General features: G+C 50.6%; 1 protein-coding gene and 1 pseudogene across 7 annotated transcripts in view; both read left to right on the top strand.

The window, feature by feature from the left end:
- Positions 1-19,797, top strand: part of EYA2 (EYA transcriptional coactivator and phosphatase 2) — a 270,332-nt gene that overhangs the window by 248,786 nt on the left and 1,749 nt on the right. For 4 of the 6 annotated variants that reach the window (XM_079944468.1, XM_079944471.1, XM_079944469.1 and 1 more), the window contains exons 11-15: positions 3,717-3,775; positions 9,056-9,216; positions 10,385-10,499; positions 11,940-12,061; positions 14,019-14,367. In XM_079944468.1, coding sequence (XP_079800594.1) covers positions 3,717-3,775; positions 9,056-9,216; positions 10,385-10,499; positions 11,940-12,061; positions 14,019-14,236 — 675 coding nt within the window. In that variant the 3' untranslated portion in view covers positions 14,237-14,367. Of the gene's footprint in view, positions 1-3,716; positions 3,776-9,055; positions 9,217-10,384; positions 10,500-11,939; positions 12,062-14,018; positions 14,368-19,797 lie in introns of those variants that run through there. The other 2 variants (XM_079944472.1, XM_079944470.1) reach the window with 1 other exon arrangement.
- On the top strand, positions 5,381-7,863 carry LOC307198354 (small ribosomal subunit protein uS2-like; annotated as a pseudogene). Its single transcript has one exon. The product of its transcript is annotated as a small ribosomal subunit protein uS2-like (transcript).

The following is a 19,797-nucleotide window of genomic DNA, read 5'->3' as shown; positions in this document are numbered from 1 at the left end:
TATTAAGCCCGAAATGTGATCGCTACTGTTGTCACACTTTAGCACCCCCGACAATCCCCTCGCAAATGAGAAAAACAGAGCCTCCCCACATACCTTTCCCCTGATATCAGGGAAAGCACAGGGAACCCTGCCCAGAGGCCTGAGCCCTGGTGACCCCCCAGAGCAGCTTTCAAGCTTGAGGGGAGGCCTGGGGGCCACGGGGAGGTGTTTTTCCAATTTCAGGCAAAGCAATGGACTGGGGGGAAATCTGCTATTAATTTTTCCTCGGTGCCTGGGTCTCCAAAGTCAGCGCTGGCTTTTAAATACAGTTTTCATTAACCTGTGAGGATTGCTGGCCCTGGGATCCTTCCATGTATATGAGATTGCTCTGGATCAGAGGTTTCAAACTAGGATGCCCACAGGGACCAAGTAAGCAGGTAAGGTAAAGTGAGGAAAACCCAGTAGAGGCTGCAGAGGAGCGTCAAGGCTAAGGATTCTCAGGATAGACGAATGCAAGCCCTGCGTTGCCAGAGCGTGTAAATTCTCAAAGTAGCTGAAAATCTAGAGACAGAGAGAGAGGGAGAACAAGAAGAGCGAGAAGGGACAGAGGAAAGGGGGAGAGAGACGGCTCTTCTTCCAAAAACTGTTTTAATAAGCACATTTTGGGCTAAATGAGATATGTCTCCAGGCCAGCCTGCAAGCTCTTCCTTAATTGAACCTATCAACACAGCAGAGAAATTGTCAACCTCGTTTCTTTATCCCTCCAGAGCTGCACTGTCCGATAGAATGTTCTACAATGATGGAAAACGTGCACCATCCAGTATGGTAGCCATTGGCTCCATTTGGCTATCGAGCACTTGAAATAGGCCTAAGGAACGGAATTTTCTCTTCTGTTTAATTTTAACTGAATCTAACTATAAAGAACCACACGCGGCTAACCTCTGCTGTATTAGATAATGTGACTGTCGGCTCTTCCAGTTGGGGCGTCCCATCGTGCTCAACTGTTTAGGAAAGGACACACCCTCTCAGGGAGGGGGATCAATTATACCACCAAGACATCAGAATCCTGGGTGCATGGAAAGAAAGGAAATACGGAATACAGCAGAAAAGCTTTAGGTGTAAACCAGATGTCCGCTCACTCAAGGATGGTCACTCGGTGCCCCCCACCTAGTTTTTTTCCAGAACTATCCAAAGAGTTTCTCAGGTGGGGTCACCACTGAGCATCTGCCATGTTCTTTGCCCTCTGCTCTGGCTACCATTTGCCCATGGCTGACCCCTAGGAAGCCTCTGGGTAGACCTCCCTGCTGTCAGACCTGTCAGAGCACACCGTTGCCCACGCCTGGGCGCTGTGCCAGGCCCACAGACACGTGAGGTGCCGTGTAGCAGGACCCTGAGTCCTACTTTGTCACTGCCACAGAGCTGTGGGCAAAGTGTGCCAGGGACTCTGGAAACAAACCTCTTTCCAATCCAGAGGAGCCAGCAAACCGCCTTCAGTCCAGAGCTCATTCAGGGGGGCCAGAGAGGGATCAGCGGCCACACCACCCCTTCTTCCAGGTTCCAACCTTGATCCCCACAGAGCAGCCCAGGCTGCCCCAAATGCCACTGTCCCCACCTGCTCTACCCCCGCATCTCCATAACAACTAAGTTATCTCTGTATATCTTTAAAAAGTGATGGAGGGAAGGTGGTCCCATCATCCCCCAGCAAAACTCTTGTTCTCAGAGATAAACTCAAGCCTCTTCCTTGTGTAAAAAGAGATCTGCTCAAAATGTTGACACCACCATTTTTTTCCCCAGCTTTTCTCCTCCCATCAAGGGCCCAGAGATGTTACAACCAGTTTTTCTCTGAGAGGCCAAGCTCAAAGTTCCACGCGCATCTTCCTCTCTCTAGCAGCCTTTGCGAGGAGATATCTGCCCCCTGAAATTGTCTTGCAAACCAAAACCTGGATGTTTACAAATCTTAACACAATAATCAAAACTAACATTTATGTAGCCAGACCCTTCTCCTCTCGTCAACCTTGTGAAGCAGGTTCTGTTATTATCTCCATTTGCCAAACTGATCTCTGAGATTTGGGGTGGTTAAGTCACTTGCTCAAGTGGTTGGATCCAGGATCCAAGCCCGGGTGATCTGATTCCAGAGCCTGAGCTCTAACCAGTACCGTCGGGGGGCAGGCACAGCGTGCTCACGATTTTTGCCTTATGGACCGATCACCTGAATGGACCTTCTGATGGAGGCAGAGTTCACAGGCTTCCTTGGGAGCTGTTGCATCACTTGCCTCTTGGTTGCAACATGACGGAAATCCATCTCCACTCACTGAAATGGAAAAGTCCGTGTATTCGTCTCCTCCGGCTGCTGTACCAAATTACCACACACTTAGTGGCTTAAAACAACACAGTTCTGGAGATCAATGTCCAAAATCAATTTCACTGGGCTGAAGATGTTGGCAGAGCTGGTTTCTTCTGGAGGCTTTGAAGGGAGAATATGTTTCTTCGCCATTCTCGGCTTCTGGTGGCCGCCTGTATTTCTTGGCTTGCGGCCTCCGCCTTCATTTTCAAAGCACCTCACTCCAGTTCCCTTCTCCTCTCTGTCGTCAAATACCCCTCTGCCTCTTACTTACAAGGACCCTTGTAATTACATTTGGGGTCCACCGGGAAAATCCAGGATAATCTCCCCATCTCAAGATCTTTAACTTAATCACATCTGCAAAGTTCCTTTTTCTGTATACGTTTCCTGAGATTAGGACAGGGCTGTTTTGCGGGGCTATCATTCAGCCTGCCGTGGCAGTCAGGGTGGCCTTGTCTCAGTTGTGGCCGGATCCAGAGGAGCAAACAATGTGATCTGATCAGGGCCTCCTCCCTCTCTCCAACTCCCAGACCTACTTTCCTCTAACAGCCCCAGGCTTCATCTCACCACCCAGCAGCTTTAGGGAAAGGAGAGCTCCTCTTTCCCAAAAGTCCCAGGACTGGTTCTCATTGGTCCAGCTGAGGCCACACACTCATCTCTGAAGTCATCACTGTGGCTAGAGGGACCCTGGGTCTCTCTGATTGGTTGAGCCTGGGTCATGTGCCCACCTACATCATCCCTTCCCCTCTGTCTTAACTCCCATGTGTTACGGTATTTCTCCAAAGAGAACTGAGAGATGTATGGGTGGTGGAAAGCAGCATGTTATTGGAGTCCATTGAATGGCGAACCCTTGGAATGGTGCCTGGCACGTAGTAATGCTTGATAAATGATGGTCACAGATCGTGGGACACAGAGGGGGACTTGGGCAGGGGGTACCTCCTGAAGCTAATGCTTGAAGAATCCAAGGTTCACTAAGGAGATGAAAGCAGAAGAGCATTCCAAGCAGAGGAAACACTTTGAATAGTGAAAGGCTTCCACCGTATGGCCATGGTAACCATAGGTCCTAGTGTACCTGGGGGCAGAGGGAGATAGGTCCTATTTTGTGCCTGTCCTCCTAATGTAACGTTGACAGCAGCCCCCTTTACATTGCAAAATTATCTGGGTTTGCATGATAAATTATACGGTCACCACCACCCCGTATAGCCAAAGGCAAAAGAATGAGACTTAGCCCAAGGTCACCTGACCTTCGGTGGCAAAGTGTGGACTAGAATTCAGGACTCTGACTCCCAGTTCAGTGCTCCTTCACCCCTCAGCTTATGAAACCAACTCTTAAAGGCTGCATCATCTTCACCAGTCACATTTCTCCCTTTTTCTCTTCTTGCCAAATTCTCTACAGGACTGTGACCAGATCCACGTGGACGATGTCTCATCCGATGACAATGGGCAAGATTTAAGGTAGGAATTTGGGGAGTCAATCAAAAATGCCCCTTCTGATTGGTTATCAAGCTTGCCTTTCACTAGGAAGCAGAGAGGAGGGACGGGCTAGTTATCAGGGCAAGGTGGCCTGCCCTCAGCCCAAGCTGGGACCGGTGTTTCTCTGAACTCCAAAATCACAACCCTGGGCTTCCCTGGTGGCGCAGTGGTTGAGAGTACGCCTGCCGATGCAGGGGACACGGGTTCGTGCCCCGGTCCGGGGGGATCCCGTGTGCCGCGGAGCGGCTGGGCCCATGAGCCATGGCCACTGAGCCTGCACATCCGGAGCCTGTGCTCCGCGGCGGGAGAGGCCACAGCAGTGAGAGGCCCGCGTACCGCAAAAAAAAAAAAAAAAAAAAATCACAACCCTGCCCCCCACCCTGCAGCCTGCTCTGCATCGTCCCGAATCCCTGAGGCCGAGCTTCCTGCCGATCCTCTGTGACTCTGCTTATGTTTCTCTCTCGGGGGGGTTTTCCCTGCTTTACTAAAGTAATGCACGCACATTGTGAAAAGTACCACACACCACCTCTGATCTTGTCTCCCAGAATCACCACCATGAAGAGTCCGGTAAACCTATTTCCAAGGTTTGACTGCGCTCACTAACATACACACGTTATTTAATGTAGAACTGATACAGTTGACACTCAAAAAAATATTTCTTGAGTGAGTAAGTGGTATGTCTGATTTCTAGGGGAAAACACTCCTAGGACATGAATTCCAGAAATAAGGTACCCAGCTGCTCAAAGTGAGACAGCTTTCAGAAGAATATGGCTGGAATGTTCCAAGCCTGCCCATTATAAAAACAGAACCCTAGTTATTAAGCTGTGCTTATCAAAATTATCACTATTCAACGCTTCTAGGCCCGTCAAAAATATTATGAGACCAAATAACGTTTTGCCTGTGAGCCATTCGTGGTAACTTAATGTTTGCTGCCTAGGTGTGTCTTCCAACTTACTCAAAAAAAAAGAAATCAAAGTTTCTGTTCCCGAGCCCTGCAAGTCTTTTCAAAGCCCAGCACAATTAGAAGTGACAGCTGGGCATCGCCTGCTTCATTTTAATTAGCCATTCAGAAAATCCCTTCTGCAGTCAGGCCTGGCAAGGAGCACGGCTCCACTGCCAGCCAGGACTGCTTAATTTGTGGAGTAAATAAACCCCAGGTCCAGGCTAATTGTGTCCTTGTCATGAAGTCATCCCAGGGAACCACTCTCCCTTTCAAGGCAGTGAGTAACCAGTGTTCTGTTTTTATCGTTTCCCCTGTAGTTGGCTGGCTTGGAATTCAGAGCAATGGCCCTCTGAACCCTGATTCATGCTGATTGTTTGGTACCTCATTTCAAGAATCCACAATCCAAGGGTGTTTTTTTCCCACTAGAAGCCAAATTCCCCATTTGTTCATTCAAGAAATATCTATTAAGCACCTACTGTGTGCTAGGCAGCAACTATCAAATGCCCCTTGTTTTGTTTTGTTTTCAGTTAACAATAAAAACCAACAGTGGTAACGCCCTTACTTTGCACCATGCCCTGTTCCAGTTGCTCTATGTGACTTAACTCACTGCATCTTCACAGTTACCCTAGGAAATAGTTGCTCTTATCATCATCATTGTTTTACACTTGGGGAATGGGAGGCACAGAGAGGTTCAGTAACCTGCCCAACCTCACACAGCTGGTAAATGGGTGAGGCAGGATTCACGGACACCCTTCCCTGCCCTCCACCTCTTAGCAGAACATCCAGGCATTTCCCCAGGTATCCTGAGTTTACAGAGTCAGTGTTCTTTTTCAAGAATAAATTCTCTAGCCTTTCTGCACTACTCAGGGAGGGGTCCATAAGGCATTGTTCTAGATTCCCATCATTACTTAAAGGGAAATTTCCACAATGGCCGGAGTCCTTGATGTCCTGCAAGTGAAAAAGGAGGATGTCCTCAAATTCTTTGCAGCAGGAACCCAGTTAGGAGGCACCAACCTTGACTTCCAAATGGATCGGTCCATCCGCAGAAGGAAAAGTGACGGCATCTACATCATAAGTCTGAAGAGAACGGGGGAGAAGCTTCTGCCGGCAGCTTGTGCCATGGCTGCCACTGAAAACCCAGTCGATGTCAGTGTCACGTCCTCCAGAAGACTGACCGGCGAGCTGTGCTGAAGTTTGTCGCTGCCACCAGAGCTACTTCTATTTCTGGCTGTTTCACTCCTGGAAACTTCACTTACCAGATCCAGGCAACCTTCCAGGCGCCACGACTTCTGGTGGTTACTGATTCCGGCGCTGACCACCAGCCTCTCCCAGAGGCTCTTGTGTTAACCTGCCTACCGTTGCTGTGTGTAGCAGATTCTCCTCTGTGCCGTCCCTACAACAACAAGGGAGCTTCCCCAGCGGGTCTGACACGGTGGATGCTGGCCTGGGATGTCCTGCGCATGAGTGGTACCATCTCCCGTGAGCACCTGGGGAGGTCATGCCTGATCTCTGCTTCCACAGGGATCCAGAAGAGGCTGAAAAGGAAGAGCAGGCCGCTGCTGAGAAGGCTGTAACCCTGGAGCAACGTCGAGGTGAACGGATGCTCCAGCTCCCAAGTTCAGTGCCACTCAACCCGAGGTCGCAGACCAGTCTGAAGGCTCCCAGATGCCCTCTGTGCCTGCCCGGTGGCTCCCTACTGAAGACTGCGGAGTTCAGGCCACTGGTTGGGGAGGCACAACCACCGAGTGGTCCGAAGCTGTTCTTCCAAAGACTCTTAAACAGGAAATGGAAATGAGATTGATGGAAAATAAAATTTCTTTAAAAAAGAAAAAGCAGAAGACATTCTCTGGCAAGATGGGAACCTTGACAGTACAGAGGAAGGAGCACGTGTCAATTTAAAGTGTGGCTTCTGGAAATGAGGGGCCGTGATGGGATAAAGTCACATAGCCCCTTTCTCGCCAGGATAAGAATGTGCTAGAAAAGTGCCCGGCACAGTGAGTAGTCCTTGCTGAATGGCTCTCTGCCCCTACGATTAGATGTCGTCTGCTCCCTTTTATTAGTTGGGGATATTTTATTCCTCTTTAGCTCCTGGTCACCGCCACCCAAGGGAGGGACTGAGAAGAAGGCAGCAGCAACATGTCTGTGTAATAAACCCCCTGGCATCTTTCGTGGGAAAGAGGAGGTTATCATTGCAAACAAGTTATTAGAACAGTCATATCTTATTCTCCATGTATCTTTTTAATTTTTTTTTAATAACCTTCTCAAGATCTCAGAAGTTATGGTGTCCAGTACCACGATGTCAAGCTAGTAGCCAAACAAGTTAATTACACACAACCTATATTTTTATTTTATTGTATTGTATTTTTTTTTTTTTTTGGCCACACCACGAGGCACGCGGCATCTTAGTTCCCCAACCGAGGATTGAACCCTTGCCCTCGGCAGTGAAAGCACAGAGTCCTAACCACTGGACCGCCAGGGAAGTCCTCAACTTTTAAACTTGAGTAATTCAGTAAAGAGCAGAGAAGAAACTACGATCATCCCTGTTCCCACCATCTCCAACTCACCACTTTCTGACATTATGAGTTACTTGCTTCCAATTTTCTATACACGCACACTCACACAAATGTCTGTGAAAAATGGCCCAGGTGGATGTGTGTGTGTGTTTATGGACATATGGGCAAAAATTTGAAGACATCTAAAGAACTTCTGTCAGCCTGTTGGTATCTCTCTGTGACTGTCTACCCAGCCTGCTCTGGAGGGAATGCCAGAGTCTACGTTTGAGGCCTTTGGGATTAAGTCACCTGGGTCAGTGCCCTCCTGGCCCACCTGCCCCAGTGGAGCCCACGTGGTGAAATCTGCTGTTGAGTTTGAGGCATCACTCCAGGCGTTTCTGCGGATCCTGCAGGTGTTTCGTTGTCACCAGTTCGATATTCAGGCTGTCAGGCTGAGCCCCAGGCACAGAACGGTGCGGGACAGCACATGGGCATCAGGACATCACGTGGCCCACGGGGAGAATGACCCAGCGCTTCACACTTTCCAAATTCCCTTTTATCTGCTGCAGCAGTGGCGTTAAACCGGGGATACCCAAGATACAATTTCCTAGTGTTGTTTCATCCCTAGTGCATCACATCTTTTTAAAAAATACAATATCTTTCTCCACCCTTAAACTCATCACAGAAAATCCAGAAACAATAAAATAATGCAAAGAGAAAAAAAAGTCAGCTGAACCCACCCCCCAAGAGGCTGTGGTATATACCACGCTGACCTGCTCCCCCCAGGCTTTTTCTGTTCGAAGAGACTTTCACTTTTGAAGTTTTTGGTCCACACATCCCTTGTCACGCTCTGGTTTTGCCTTGCAACGGCCTGTGGTTTTGCAAACCTGTACCAAGCTTCCAGTGGAGGGAAAGAAAATGGTGTTCCGTGGAGAGCTAGGGCTTTCGTTCTCACACTCTAGCTGCTGTAGGTGGTCAATCACCCACGCTTTCCCCTTCTGGTTCCCAGCTGCCGCTTCCGTCATTAACCTCACATGACACTCTGACTCGTCCCCAGACCACGCTTCATGCTGATGGAGGGTTATGTCTGCAAAGCACCAGCAATCTACTCTGCTTAATTTAACAGATAAAAAAATTACCATAGGGAATTTCTTTTTTTTTTTTTTTTTTTTTTGCTGGCCACGCCCTGCGGCATGCAGGATCTTACTTCTCGGACCAGGGGATTGAACCCATGCCCGCTGCATTGGGAGCGTAGAGTCTTAACCACTGGACCGCCAGGGAAGTCCCCAACATAGGGAATGTCTATAGAAAGATACAGAGATGCTCACAGAATAGGAGGAAAAGGTCAGCAGTCAGGGCTTATGGGGCATGTGAAGCAGAGCAGGTTTGGGGATCAGAGTGGCAGAAACTAACTGGCATATTCTTCTGGAACTTTCTCTCAGGATGAACCAAGGCCAACCATTTTTTGGAGTTGCCTTCCAGCTTCAGACTCTGAAGGGGGAGAGAGGGAGGCTTTCCCCAGCTTGGCCACTGCATGCAGGGGACAGAATGGCTGCCCCCCCAAAATACAGATGCTCTTTGATACCAAAAGAAAGGAGAATGGATGCTGACTAGGCAAGAGCAAAGGATGCCACCATTGTTTGGGAAGTTAATAAAAACTATGATCCTGCTTCCCCCAGAACGCACATACCCACGGCACCCTCGAACATTCAGGGACATCATGGGTGCCCCAAACCCCACCCCGTGGGTCTCCTGGTGAAGAGCTCCCACCTCCCCGACATTAACACTGTCTCTTCTCCCACGCCCCGCCCTCTCCCGTCTCCCCAGCACCTACAACTTCTCCGCTGATGGCTTCCACAGTTCGGCCCCGGGGGCCAGCTTGTGCCTGGGCTCTGGTGTGCACGGTGGCGTGGACTGGATGAGGAAGCTGGCCTTCCGCTACCGGCGAGTGAAGGAGATGTACAACACCTACAAGAACAACGTCGGCGGTGAGTGGGTGGGGGAGAGGGTCGTCCACAGCGGTCAGAGGGTCTGCCTGTGCTCCGGGCGCAACCCCTGGACCAAGGGAAATTCATCAAGGATGGATGCTGTCACTCGCATCCCACCTGCCCTGTGCCAGGTACTGCTCTGAGAGGCTTGTTATAAGTCCTAGCTCACTCAGCGTCACCCTTGTGGCGCCCTCTGGAAGAGGGCACTAAGATTCCCTTATCCTCGCTTTAGGGGGGTGGGGCGGGGCGGGCGGGGTGGGGAAGCTGAGGACAGGATGGGGCATCTTGCCCATGATTACACCCCCCACCCCTGCCGTGGTTCTCCACGTGTGGTCCTTGGACCAGCAGCATCACCTGGGGACTTGCTGGAAATGCAGATTCTCTGGCCCCACCTCAGACCTGTCGCACCTGAAGCTCTGAGGTGGGCCTGGCGCTCTGTGGCTTAACCTGCCCTCCAGGTGATTCTGATGCTCACCGGAATTCGAGGGCCACCGGCTTCAGCCCTCACTACTCACATGAGCATCACCTGGGAGCTCGTTAGAAGTGTAGACGCTCAGGCCCCTCCCCAGGTGACTGAGCCAGACCTGCGTTTTTAACAAGATCCCCAGGCGGTTTGTGGAAACACCGGTTCTCAGACTTGGCTCATATCGGAACCCCTTGAGGAGTTTCCAGTTCCTGGCCTGGCCACTGCCTGGCATCAGGACCCACAGAGCTCCCTGGTGACTCTACTGTGTAGGCAAGGTGAAAGCCACCAGCTTCAGTGGCAGGAGAGCACTGGCTGCCACACTGAACAGAAGCCTGGAGGGGCTGAAGGCAGGGTTGGCTCGGTAGTGACCAGGCCCGCGGATCGCTGTTTCTGGGATTCTCTAGGCCGCTGGCTCTTAACAGGTGATGCCGCCTCCTCCCCACCCAGGAGGCATCTGGGGATGTTTCTGATTATCACAAGGTCTCTAACCAGCTCCTGGCCAGTCAAGGGAAGAGGCCTGAGTAGGCAGCTACTCGACTCCATTGACTGATCCAATCAATCTCAAAATAAAATTAAGGTCACTGGATTGAAGCTGACCTTGGGTGTCATCTGATCTGAAACCTAGACTCACCTTCCCTAACCCTACTCCCCCCAGCCCTTTGAAATGACAGCAAGGATGATTTTTATTTGCTTTGTCCGTAGGCTTGATAGGAGCTCCCAAAAGAGAGACATGGCTGCAGCTCAGAGCCGAGCTGGAAGCTCTGACGGACCTCTGGCTGACCCACTCCCTGAAGGCACTAAACCTCATCAATTCGCGGTAGGTGGGAGCCCCCGTTTTCCTTTGCGCCACTGAACTTTCTCCCATTCAAGGGTGGCAGCCCCTCCATTTCCACACTTGGGAGAACTGGACCCCCCAGTTCTCCCCTGCACACCTTCCAGACATTTGATAAAGCTGGGGTGTACAGGCCCCATGGACACCTTGTCCCTCAGATGTGCAGGTAGTTGCAGAGACTGATGGGGGCCAGCAGAGCTAAAGACCTTTGTACGGAGGTCTGTTGTCCCAACCGCTCTTGCCCACAACACCCTCCAGCCACAACGTCACCCTGTGAAAACCATTTTATAGGATCACACAGATCATCTGGCGGGCTCTTAGTGAGGTCAGGAGGGCCCGGTCTCATTCTAGACCTCCCACTAAATTGCCTCTTGCTCTTAAATAAGATCACCTGGGCCAGAGAACAAATTACTCCCCTGCAGCATCAGAATTCTTGTGACCCAACAGATCAATGGTCACAAAATGGCAGCTCATGAGCTGAATCCACCCTGCTGATGTGTTTTGTCTGAGACACACTTTATCCCAAAGACTGGGAAAGTCAATCCATAGCTGCAGGTTTCGAGGATCTTGGAAAACGTCAGAACTGGCATGTGCTCTGCAGTTTACCCCAGTCCTCACCTCTCCCTGTTGTCCTACGCTTGTTCCATGTCACTCACGCACATTGCCAATAGGTCCCTGCAGCTGCTTTAGTGTGTGGCCCTTGCAGTAAATTTAAAAAGATATTTTTGGCTGTGTTGGGTCTTCGTTGCTGTGCACGGGCTTTCTCTAATTGTGGTGAGCGGGGGCTACTCTTTGATGTGGTGTCCGGGCTTCTTGTGGTGGCTTCTTGTTGCAGAGCGCAGGCTTCAGTAGTTGTGGCTCACGGGCTCTAGAGTACAGGCTCAGTAGTTGTGGTGCATGGGCTTAGTTGCTCCGTGGCATGTGGGATCCTCCTGGACCAGGGCTCGAACCCATGGCCCCTGCATTGGCAGGCGGATTCTTAACCACTGAGCCATCAGGGAAGCCCAACATTTTTTTTTAAGTTTTTATTGAATTTGTTACAATACTGCTTCTGTTTTACTTTTTTTTGGTTTTTCGGCCACGAGGCATGTGGGGTCTTACCTCCCTGACCAGGGATCGATCCCACACCCACTGCACTGGAAGGCGAAGTCTTAACCACTGGACCTCCAGGGAAGTCCCTAACATTTGCTTTTTAAATAGGAAAACTATTACACTTGTGTTAGATTTCAATGTGTCAGGCAGCTTCAGGCTTAAGAGAGAGGAATAGCTGGAGGATCCCTGGGCTCTAGCCTCACCTGAAGACGACTTAGCCAGAGCCTCCAAACCCCACCAGAATTCCCACGGACTCCAGGCTCAGCTGCGGGGGTAGGAGGCCTGGCCTTGTGGTACCTTGGAGTTCTGACTCACCATCTCCTTTGCCCTCAGGCCCAATTGTGTCAACGTGCTGGTCACCACCACTCAACTAATTCCTGCCCTGGCCAAAGTCCTGCTGTATGGACTGGGCTCCGTGTTTCCTATTGAGAACATCTACAGTGCAACCAAGACAGGTAGGGGAGCCCAGACCTCAGAGGGGTACGGGGAGGGAGGGTAAGGTCAGCTTTGCCTGCCAGGTTTGGAAAGTTTAAGGAAAACGACACTAGGGAAGTTAAAGAGTTTGTCCATGGGCATGGACAAATCTCCCCCCAAACAACCCTCATAGACGCAAAGAAAACAAGAATGCCCATTTCCCTGCTTCTAGAGAAATTGGTTAGGATTGCAGTTTTCCAAAGTGTGTGTATCAGTGAGGACAGCTGCAGAGCCGCTGTAGCACATACACCCCACATACAAGGGCTTAATTACATCAGGGCCAAAGCTTATTTCTCCCTCAGATGTCAAGAGACCAGAGGTGAGTGATCCAGGCTGATGGGGTGACTCTGTCCTCATACTCACCCAGGAAGCCGTGTTCTTCCCGTTTTAGTTTTCCACCATCCCCTGTAATTTTATCCTCATGTACATGGTCAAATCAGATTCTGCCATATTGTCATTCCAGCTTAGGAGAAGGGGGAAAACAGGAAGGCGTAATGGGCGTCCATTATTGTAAAGCCAAGACTCAGAGGTGCATGTTACTTCTACTCACTTCCTATTAACCCAGCTTAGTCACACGGCCACAACTAATTGCAAGGGAAGCTGGGAAATGTAGTCCATAGCTAAGTGACTGTGAGCCCAGGTAAAACTCATGGAAATCCATTACTAAGGAAGCAGAGGAAGACAGTTCCCCCTGCCCCAGGATGGTACACAAGGTGGTTTTAATTTAACTAATTTTAATTAGTTAATTATGGCCATTAACTAACCTAACCTTGAACCACAGAGAAAACTATTGTTTTTTTAATGCTCTTTCAAAGATATGGTCTCAATTTCGTGTTATCTTGCTTTAACACCTCTTGAATACTTGTTAATCTCCTTTATTAACAAAGAAAACAAGACTTAGGCTTAGAACTTTCATAAGAGAATTCAAAATAACTACAAATTAACAGCATCATTTGTCATCAGGGCAAGTAATACTGATTTTTCTTGTGGGGGAGGAGGCTAATTTTTTTTTCTTGTATCACCTAAACATGTATAATAATACAAAGCCTAGTTGTTTTTCATTAGAAATGTTTACCTGTTTTTTTTTTCTGGAGCAAGAACAAATGTATGTACTTTGGAAGCATTTTCTTAGAGCAGTTTTTGCCTTTACTGAAGTTTTAGACCAGAGATACTGCTCAACAAACATCCTTCAGTGCTCAGGGCAGCAAAGAATTTAGCCAGCCCAGAATGTCAGTAACACCGAGGCCAAGAAATCCTGCTGGGGCGGTGAAGCACCGAGCCTGCTCTGTGCCGGCATCTGCCGAGTGACAGCTGTTCTGTTCAGGGCTCTTCTCATTATCATGATATGGTCACTAAACTTGCTGAAACAGGATGAGCTAAGACCTGAATTTAGTGTTCCTGGATTGATGCTGCTGCCCAGCCACTGGGAAGAAGGAAACTACGAAAAGGTGGTCGTCTACGGGGATCAAGAAAACGACGAACAGCCGAGTCGCACGAGGGCCGCTCTGTCGCCAGGCTGCCCACCCTCGGACTCGTGAATCCTGGCACCTCTGCTTCCTAAACTAACTCGGGATCCTGGGCCGATCATGTCCAGGGCACCTCTCAGAGCCTCGTGTCCTTATCTGTATAATGGGCCCATCACTCCTACACCGGACAGCCGCATAGACGCCGGGGCTTGTTTCAGACCCCTGCCCTGCCTCTCCTGCTGTGTCACCGTGGGCAAGCCACTTAACCTCTCTGTGCCTCTGCACTGTCGTCCATCACATGGGGATGGGGACAGTGACGCCTCGAAGTTTGCTTGAGGATGAAATGATTAATACCTGGTCCTTAAGGAGACCTTTGTAAGAAGGCTGTACAAAGTGAACTCTTGATGAGCGGTTATTAGTCACCTCAGTCCTGGGTCCTCACCGAGTGTCTTTCCTTCGTCCGTGTGTGCAGGGAAGGAGAGCTGCTTTGAGAGGATAATGCAGAGATTCGGCAGAAAAGCCGTCTACATCGTGATTGGCGATGGCGTGGAAGAGGAGCAGGGGGCGAAAAAGGTATATTCTCTCCGTCCGTCTCTCCGGCTGCTCTTTCCTCCTCTCTTGAGCCTGTCTCCTTCCCAGGCTCTTTGCTCGCCCGTCCCCTGCCATTTGGAAATCGCAGAAGCATCCTGAGTAATTTCCTGCAAATCCCCCTCCGGGCCTTTGGCTGCCACCCCGGTAGCCCTGCATTGTTTCTGGGACAGCTGCTCGGGAGCCCAGAGACCCTCTGTCAGGGCAGGCTGGCCGGGGGGCTGGTGCCTGTTTTATTTAATGCTTACTGATCATATGTTCCAGGAACCCTTCCCAGTTAATAAAGACAGCATTAAGCTAATGAAAAAGAAAATCCTGCATTTGTGATCTCAGGCCCATGAGGAGAGGGGCAGGGGGCTTCTGGTGGCCACAGCTCTGTTCCAAAACCCTGGATCTGGACCTGTCAACAGCATCCCAGAGAGCCTGCCACTCCCCACCCGGAGAGGCCTGGGAAGCAGATGGTTAATGTCACAGAGCGTAATTTGGTTTCCCCCTTCCCGCCCCAGAAACAGATTCAAAAGAAATGCAAAAACGTTTAGGGGTCTCAGCGGATGGAGCTCATGAGAAGACAGAGGGCCCCGAGAGAGGGGTGCTTAGAAGGCTTTGCATCTACTGTTCCATCCACCTGGAAGGCTCCTCTGCTTTCCCAGCTCTCCCGGACTCATCCTTTCAGCCTCAGCAGCACTTGCACCAGCTCCCACTCCAGCTCAGTCAGGCCTGCCTGCGACTCCCTCCCCCCGCTGTCCCTAGTCCTTCTCCAGGGCCTTATCCCCTCCTGTCATGAGAGAATTACCTGTGTGCCTGGTGGCTTAGTCACCGACTCTCCAGCGGGTGTGTAAGCTCCATTAGCTGAGCACCTACTGTGTGCCAGCTACTGTTGCAGGCGCTGGGCGTCCTGCAGTGAGCAGAACACACAGGGCTCTCACCCCTCCCTCAGCTCACAGCCTGGGGACGAGCAATCGACCCCTAAGTGTAACATGCGTGTCAGATGATGACCAGAGCTTTGGCGAAAACGGGAGGAGGAGCGCGAGTGAGCCAAGTGAGTATCAGAGGGAGGGAGTTCGCGGAGAGGAGCCAAGAAGTGGAGAGGTCGGAAGGCTGGAGCGTCCTGCAGGGAGCTGGCATGGCTGCCGGCTGCGCGATGCACCAGGCGAGTGGGGAGGGGCAGGAGGTGCAGTCAGGGAGGTGCCTGGGGCCTTCGCAGGGACTTCAGCCTTGACCCTGAGCACTTCTTTTTAAAGCATATTTCTTAAACTTTAAAAATGAACTGGGGCTTCCCTGGTGGCGCAGTGATTGAGAGTCTGCCTGCCGATGCAGGGGAGGCGGGTTCGTGCCCCGGTCCGGGAAGATCCCACGTGCCGCGGAGCGGCTGGGCCCGAGAGCCATGGCCGCTGAGCCTGCGTGTCCGGAGCCTGCGCTCCGCAACGGGAGAGGCCACAACAGTGAGAGGCCCGCGTACCGCAAAAAAAAAAAAAAAAAAAAAAAAAAATGAACTGATTCAGAGGAAAAAATATTAAGTAAATAATAGGGGTGATACACCAGGATATGATCAAAACATTAAGTAAATAATAGGGGTGATACACCAGGATATGACCAGAACAGTAGCGCGAATCGTAGCGCGAATCATCACACGAATCCAGGACCAATGTGCCAGGTCAAGAGCGTGGTCTCTGGTGAGACTCCTTGAAGCCCACTGCCGGGATGGAAGGGGGATTCCAGAGCCCCTCTTCCAAGTTCAGATCTAATAGAAAAAAACCTCTGCCCTAAGCATGTGACAGCGATCAAAATAAACTTTGCTTCTATCAAAGTTGGGCTGAGACCCCACTTAGGCCCATGGCCGCGGGCACCCCCACACACGCCCTCCGGTTCTCACCTGGAGAATGACAGGGACATCCGGAGCAGTGGCTGCCGTTCACCCACCTTCTCACCAAAGGACGTTTCTTAGGGCAGCGTAGCAGATGTTTTGAAATGACCGTTTACTCTCCTGAAATGAAATACTAATGGATAATAAAACCTCCTTATAACCGTAATGTCCAGGAGATCAACATCTGATGATACATCAAAGACAAATAAGGGAAAGTCATTTATACTCACAGTAACGTGTGCTTCAGTATGTGAACATCTGAGCACAAGATCTCACACCCAAACGTACCATCACTGAGGATGTGAGCCGACACACACAGGGGGACGCAGGTGCGCGGTCTTGGCCATTCACAAAGCCAGCGAGGTGCCGCGGCTGTCACGTGACTGCTCCAGCCTGCGAAGCAACCCACGGAAAGGTTCTGAATAAAATAGACTTCCCCAGTTGACACGGTAATTGCAGCCCTGGGGAAGTCGGGTTTTATTAAAAGCATGAGAAAAATGCTCTATTTATATGTGACAAGTAAAGTGGAGTTAAGGGTCTACACTCAGGTTATTAAGAACGGGTTTGTGCTTAAATATCTGGCAGGACATCTGAAAGTCATTCAGGTGGAAGGTGTGTGGGATGAGGCAGGAGACCTGCCCCCACCTGCAGTGCCTCCAAATCAGGACGACAGTCAAAAATCACACCCCTAGAAATTGCCAAGTCACCCCTAACGGGCAGGCTTCTCCTTTGAGACCTGCTGGTCTGGGGTCGCCCTCGCCTAGGGGGCGCTGATGGACGTGCCTCCTTAAGTTCCGTGTCCCGGGCGCCTCCCTCACCTCACCCTACAGCCACCCTGCTTTCACAGAAACAGGTGACCAGGGGAGCGCATTTTGCTCTAAATCCTGGTTCTGCCATTGTTGGCTGTGTGGCCTTCAGCAGATGGCAACGCTCTCTGAGCTGCCTTTTTAATCTGTCACACTTGCCGAGAACAGGCGCACGGGGCCCAGCAGAGAAACCCTGCGTAGTTAGCCCTCAATAGCCTGAAGCTGTGTGATTACTACTCCCCAGGGCCAGGGGAGGGGAGAAAGCTAAATCCACCTTCAGAAATTCAGGGGTTCTCTCTCCTGGGGAGCCAGCAGAAAAAGAAAACAAGAATGCCCGTTTTCACATAACATGAAAACTCACCGAAATCTTGTGTGCTCAAAGTCCACAGGAGAAGCACGCTGCTAAGACCCGCTGAGGATGTGGATGGGGTGGGCTCCAGCGGGGCCAGGGCTGCCCAGGTTCTGTGGAGTTTGCATTGCCAGAGATGCCAGACAGCAGCTTAAACAGGGGAGGGCTTTCTTCGTCTCTCATTAGCTGCCCAGACAGCTGGGACAGCACCAGGGACCCGGGCCCCTTCTGTCTTGTTGCTCTGCCAGTCCCAGTACTGCTCTTTCCACAAAGTCCAAGACGGCTCCTCACCACGCCCACGTCTGCACTCCAGCCACCAGGAAGAAAAAGGGGAAGGACTCCTCATCCCTTTAAGAGCACAGCTGATATAGGTCAACATCACTGCTTCTCAGACCCCATTGGCCAGATTTGAGTCACATGATCTCACCTTGCCACAAAGGTAGCTGGGAGATGTACCCCTTATTCTCAGCCACCAAGTTCCTAGAAAGAGAAAAAGAAAAAAAGCGTTTTCTGAGAGAAAGGGAAGAAAGGATGTTGGGAGCCACCTGGCAGCCTCCATCCCAGCTGGCATGTGGCAGGGCGGTAACTGGCACCCTACTTAACCCCGGGCCTTAATCACTACTCTTTATTACCGACATCATCATTTTATTTAATCCTCCAACCCCCTCCCCCTGCGAAGTGGGTACCATCCCACTTCATTTTATACGGAACATGTCTGAGACTCAGGTTAATTAATTTACCTAAGGTCACACAGCTGGTACATGAAAACTGCTGTGTGTTTTGCTCCAAATGCCTGGCAGGAAGGAGGTGGACTCAGGAGTTTCAAACACTGTCAGTCTGCACCCCTGACCTGGTCAGAAGAGAGTGGAGTCCAGCAAAGAAGACTGGGACACACGCCCCATGCACCCAGCTCCCCTAAAAACCCCCACAGTGTCTGAAGCAGCAGCCCCAGCCCATTAGTGAGAAACCCTGTGCACCAGCAGCTCTCCCGGCCTGAGGGATGGCACTCATTAGCCCAGGCCACTGGCCACCTGAGCAGCATGAAATACGGCGACAGGACGAGGGGCTTCAGCTGTTTAAGCTGACGGTGTTGTTCGTATCTCCATGTTAGTGGGTCATTTGTCTCCCCCTCTCCAGAAGTGATACATCTACCCATGCTCTGGAGCCACCAGGCCTGGGAGGGAGATGGCTGAGATAGTCTCTTCCCCTTTGCTCATTTCCTCCCAGAGAAAATGAATTACACTCTTTAAAGAGGGACTGGATTGGCCAGGTGGCAGCCAGCATCCATCTTTGCAGAAAATGAAAGGCTTGGCCGGGGTGAGGGGAGGGTGGGGAAGCTGAAAGGCATTAAAGAGATGGCGTCTGTTGCCCATGGTGGATAGTCTTCTGCTTCCTCTGGGCAAAAGAGAAAAAGGTGTGTCCATGGAGGGCTTTGCTTGAGAAACTCACCTTCCCGCCTTTCCTCCCTCCCTTCCTCTTTTCATTCCTTCCACGAATATTTATTAAGCGCCCACTGTGTGCCAGGAGCCATGCAAGGCAGCAGTGAATATGACATTTCAAGCTCAAACCCTCCTCAAGGCCTTTGCACTTGCTGTCTTCTACCTCAACTACCTCCCCACACGTTTGCATGGCTCCCTCCTTCGTGTTCTCTGGGTCCTGCTTAAATGTTAGCCCCCTAGAGAGGCCTTCCCTGACCCAACTGTCAAAAGTGCAGAGCCTCCAGAGGCAGGAAAGGGTCGTTGTGCTCCTGGAACCAAAAGGACACCTGTATAGTTTCTACCCTGTGGGCACTGAACCTCAAGGGGCAGCAGAACGACCACAAGAACTTGGGGCAGCCATATGTTCATCAAGCACCCTCTGTTCACTCAGTAAATAGCTGAAGGTCAGTGGCTGTCGAGGAGGCTCAGTATCTAGTAGCTGCAGGTAGCAGAAAACCTATGTAATGAAAACTTAAACACTTGCTCACCTAACAAGATTAGAAGTAGGAACTAACACAATATTGTAAAACAACTATACTCCAATTTAAAAACAAAAGATTACAAGTAGGCGTATCCTAGGTTGTTTCCGTGGGTCTGAAAATTCACCAAGCATCCCTTTCCATCATTTTGCTCTACCTTTCTAACCACCTTTGGCATTTTCTTTTCTGATATTTTGCCTCATGATCCCAAAACCGCTGCCACAGCCCCAGACATCACATACTTATATGTCAGCATCCAAATAAAAAGGGCAAGTAAGGAGGAAGGAGTTCTCCTCAGGTGCCTCTCTCTCTAATCATGGAGGAAAACCTTTCCCAGAAGCCCCCAGCCAACTTCCTCATTGGCTTCAGCGGGTCACAAGTCAGAAGGATACAGGACAAACCCCTGGTAAACAAGGCTGGGGTTGTCATCGCTTGCTTAGACGATCATAACTCATCCCCTACCTCTCGGGCACGGCGCTGCCAAATTCAGGGTTCTGGAAGTAGGAAGAAGGGAGGATGGCTGTTGGACAGGCAACAACTTTAGTCGACGGTCACATTTTCCTGTGATAAACAGGCAGTCAAGTTTTCTCTCTGGAGTCAGACAGACCTCTCTGTGCCTCAGTCTCCTCATCTGTAATATAAGATACACACAGTATACAGAAGTATTATCCCCATTTTACAGACAAG

The sequence above is a fragment of the Stenella coeruleoalba genome, assembly GCF_951394435.1.
Source record: "Stenella coeruleoalba genome assembly, chromosome: 15".
Classification (NCBI taxonomy): domain Eukaryota; kingdom Metazoa; phylum Chordata; class Mammalia; order Artiodactyla; family Delphinidae; genus Stenella; species Stenella coeruleoalba.
The sequence above is the reverse complement of the archived record's forward strand: the minus strand, read 5'-3'. Positions and strand labels throughout refer to the sequence as shown.